General features: G+C 62.7%; 1 protein-coding gene across 1 annotated transcript in view; it reads left to right on the forward strand.

Annotated features, from left to right (window-relative positions):
* HDAC4 (histone deacetylase 4) overlaps nt 1-3,009 on the forward strand; it is a 318,469-nt gene that overhangs the window by 267,118 nt on the left and 48,342 nt on the right. The window contains exon 17 of the mRNA XM_027773229.1: nt 284-417. Coding sequence (XP_027629030.1) covers nt 284-417 — 134 coding nt within the window. The remainder of the gene's footprint in view (nt 1-283; nt 418-3,009) is intronic.

The following is a 3,009-nucleotide window of genomic DNA, read 5'->3' on the forward strand; positions in this document are numbered from 1 at the left end:
ACCAGCAGCTCCTGTGCCTGGAAGCCCATACAGTGCCTTGCCCTGAGCACCCTGCCAGGCAGGACCCCCCCATCCTGGCTGTGCCGGGAGCACGTGTGTGGCACAGCCACCACTTGGTCTCCCTTCTGCTTGCGTCCTGCACTCAGGGGCCCCAGAGAACCTGGTTCTGAGGACCATCGTTGCCCAGTCCCCTCCTGGGCAAGCGGAGTTGCCACAGGCCCAGGGCATCGTCTGGGGGATGGCACGCCCGGGCGGCATCCCTGAGCCGGCTCTGTGCCCACAGGCCTCGTGTACGACACGCTGATGCTGAAGCACCAGTGCACCTGCGGCAGCACCAGCAGCCACCCCGAGCACGCCGGCCGCATCCAGAGCATCTGGTCCCGCCTGCAGGAGACTGGCCTCCGCAGCAAGTGCGAGGTAACTGCGGGCCGCACATGGGCCTTCCACAAGAAGCTGGCTAGGAGCCTACACCGCCCCGAGGGAAGCAGCGACCCTGCCCTGCCCACCCCACACCCTGGCCATCCCTGGGTTCCTCCGCCCCGTCCCTGGAGCAGTCGTCCCAGCCTGCCGCTTGGCCACACAAACAGGCCTGGAGATCCCCAGAGCAGGCCCGCAAGTTTTCCCTTAGAGGGACACTTTTCTTTTTTTTTAAGGTTTTGCCTTAGGGTGTGTGTGCTCACTGGAGAGAGACAGAGACAGTGAGAGAGAAAGCAAGAAATGACATCCCTGGGAACCAGCAGTTAGCGTAATGGCTATGTCGCTGGACTCCCACGTAGTCAACTGCGGTTCGCGTCCCGGACCCAGTGGCTTAAAACTCACGCCGGGCGTGTGTGCGTGCGTGCCCAGGATCCCGAGAGGAGAATGGAGGAGAAGGGATTGCGGCGTGACCATCCCCCCTGGGGGGTGATTTCTCACTTTCTGTCTCTCTGTCTTTCTCTGTCTGTCTGGCGAGCGCACGCGCCCTATAGCGAAAAAAAAAAAAAAAGAAAAAAAAAGAAATGACATCCCTGAGGTGGGTGGCCAGGCCACTATCCCTTTTTCTCCATTCTCGGGATCTTGGGCATGGATGTACATGTGCCCGGTGTGAGTTTCAAGCCACCGTGTCCAAGACTCAAACTGCCATCAGCAACACAACTGCTACACCATCCGCTAGCCCTCACAGGGCGTTTTTGGTCTGCGGTGCCAAGTGCTTTTGCAAGGCTACAGGCAAGCCTGGGACCCTGGCCTGCTCTGCACCAGTGGGTACCCACAGAGAGGCTGCGGACGTTGGTCTGGCTTGGACTCGGCCTGACACAGCACCCGCCTGCCCTACTGGGCTGGATGTAGAGCCCGGGGAGCCAGACCTCTGGCTGGCCCTGTCTCCCTGGCTGCCTGCTGACGGGGTACCACACCTCTGTCTGACAAGGAGGGCCGAGCCTGGTACTGGCTCTGCCCAGACTTGCCACAGTGGACTCCCAGGCATAGGGCTGGGTGGCAGCTGAGGCTCCTCCCTCCTGTTAGTGGGAGCACCGTGACGGTAGACCCAGAGCCGGCAGCCATAAGGGGGTCTCGAGCTGAGGGTACAGGTGTGGAGAGAAGAGGTCCTCCCAAGAGTTGTAGACCTTGGGCAGGACAGCTCCCTCGCCCATGCCAGGGGCTGGAACACCCGCCTCCCAGATTGTGTTAGGCAGGGCATTCACCCACCAGAGCCCCGCCAGAAAGCCCACCAAGCCGGCCACAGGTGGTCCCATCCGTCGCCTGCTGGAGTTCCAGGACCCAGGTGGCTGTGTAGAGGCCAGCGGGTCCCTGGAGCTGGCTAGGTGAACGCAGAGCCCTGCAGGGCTCCCAGCTTTGCTGTTTAAGATGCCCGCACGCTCAGCCTTGTTCTTCAGAGGCTGGAGTATTTAGGAATGGATGTAAGCCAGTCTGGGCTTCACTTTACCCAGTTTCTTCTAGCAATTTACTGGTGAGACGTAATTTTAAGGGGGCAGGAAGAAGGCACAAAGCCAGCCCTGAGTCCTGAATGCCCTCCTGGAAAGTAATCCACATCTGTAGGAGGGAGGCCTTCAGCACCTGCTTCCCTGATCAGTGATGGCCGCACCACTGGGGGGCAGTCTTGCCCGCGGACACTCAGCCTCTGCTCCTCCCAGCCAGCAAGCTGGTAGGCGCCCTGCGTGCGTGTGCGTGCGTATGTGCATATGCGTGCGTGTGTGTGTGTGGCTAGGCCGCTCAGGAGAAGGGTCCAGCACTGGCAAGGGCCCCTAGAGACCAGGCTCCCGGGGCGATGCAGATGCTGGCTCCAGGTGAGGATGGCCACTACACGGCCCCTGCTTAGAGGCTGCTGTGCTCACTGAGGGCAGGGCCCATGGTGCGCCCTGCACAGGCCTGTCCTGGGCCCGCCAGACACCTCTCCCTTTGGGGGCTGCAGAGTGGAGGGCCGTGGTGCTGGGTGCGGGTCACATCGGCACCGACAGGAGCTGCACAGGCTGCAGGCCCCTCTGAGCAGGCCCTGGGACCGGGTGGTTCATGCCTTCACTCTGGGTGGACCACGCCTGGTCACCTAGGCTGGGCTCCTGCTCTGGACTGGGTGCCGTGGGAAGAGACGGTGGGTGTGAGGTCCCGCCTGTGAACCCCTGCCCCTCTGCCCCAGCCAGCTAGGTATGGCTCTGGGCCTGCTTTCTCTCACCCTTCCCTTGCTGGAGGACAGCCGACAGCCCATCAGGACCAGCCAGAGGTCCTCCCAGGAGGTTGCAGAGACTGACGGCACGCACGACCCGCCTTCCACAGCCCCCCGGTTGGTGTCCGAGTGGGGAGGACGGAGCTCTGGCAGCCCCCTGGACACCGGGCAGAGAGCCAGGGGCAGCCCTGCCACGAGTCTCATGCACAGGCGTGGACACTGACACCTGTGGGAGACAGCGGGAGCTGGGCCAGGCAGTGGGAAGGACGGCCCGCCAGGGCCACCTGAGTACGTTAACCCTTCCTGCGTCAGCCCGAGAGCCTCGGATGAGTGGCAGCTGGCCACCTCACACG

Source organism: Tupaia chinensis, unplaced genomic scaffold (assembly GCF_000334495.1).
Source record: "Tupaia chinensis unplaced genomic scaffold, TupChi_1.0 Scaffold000332_1, whole genome shotgun sequence".
NCBI lineage: Eukaryota > Metazoa > Chordata > Mammalia > Scandentia > Tupaiidae > Tupaia > Tupaia belangeri.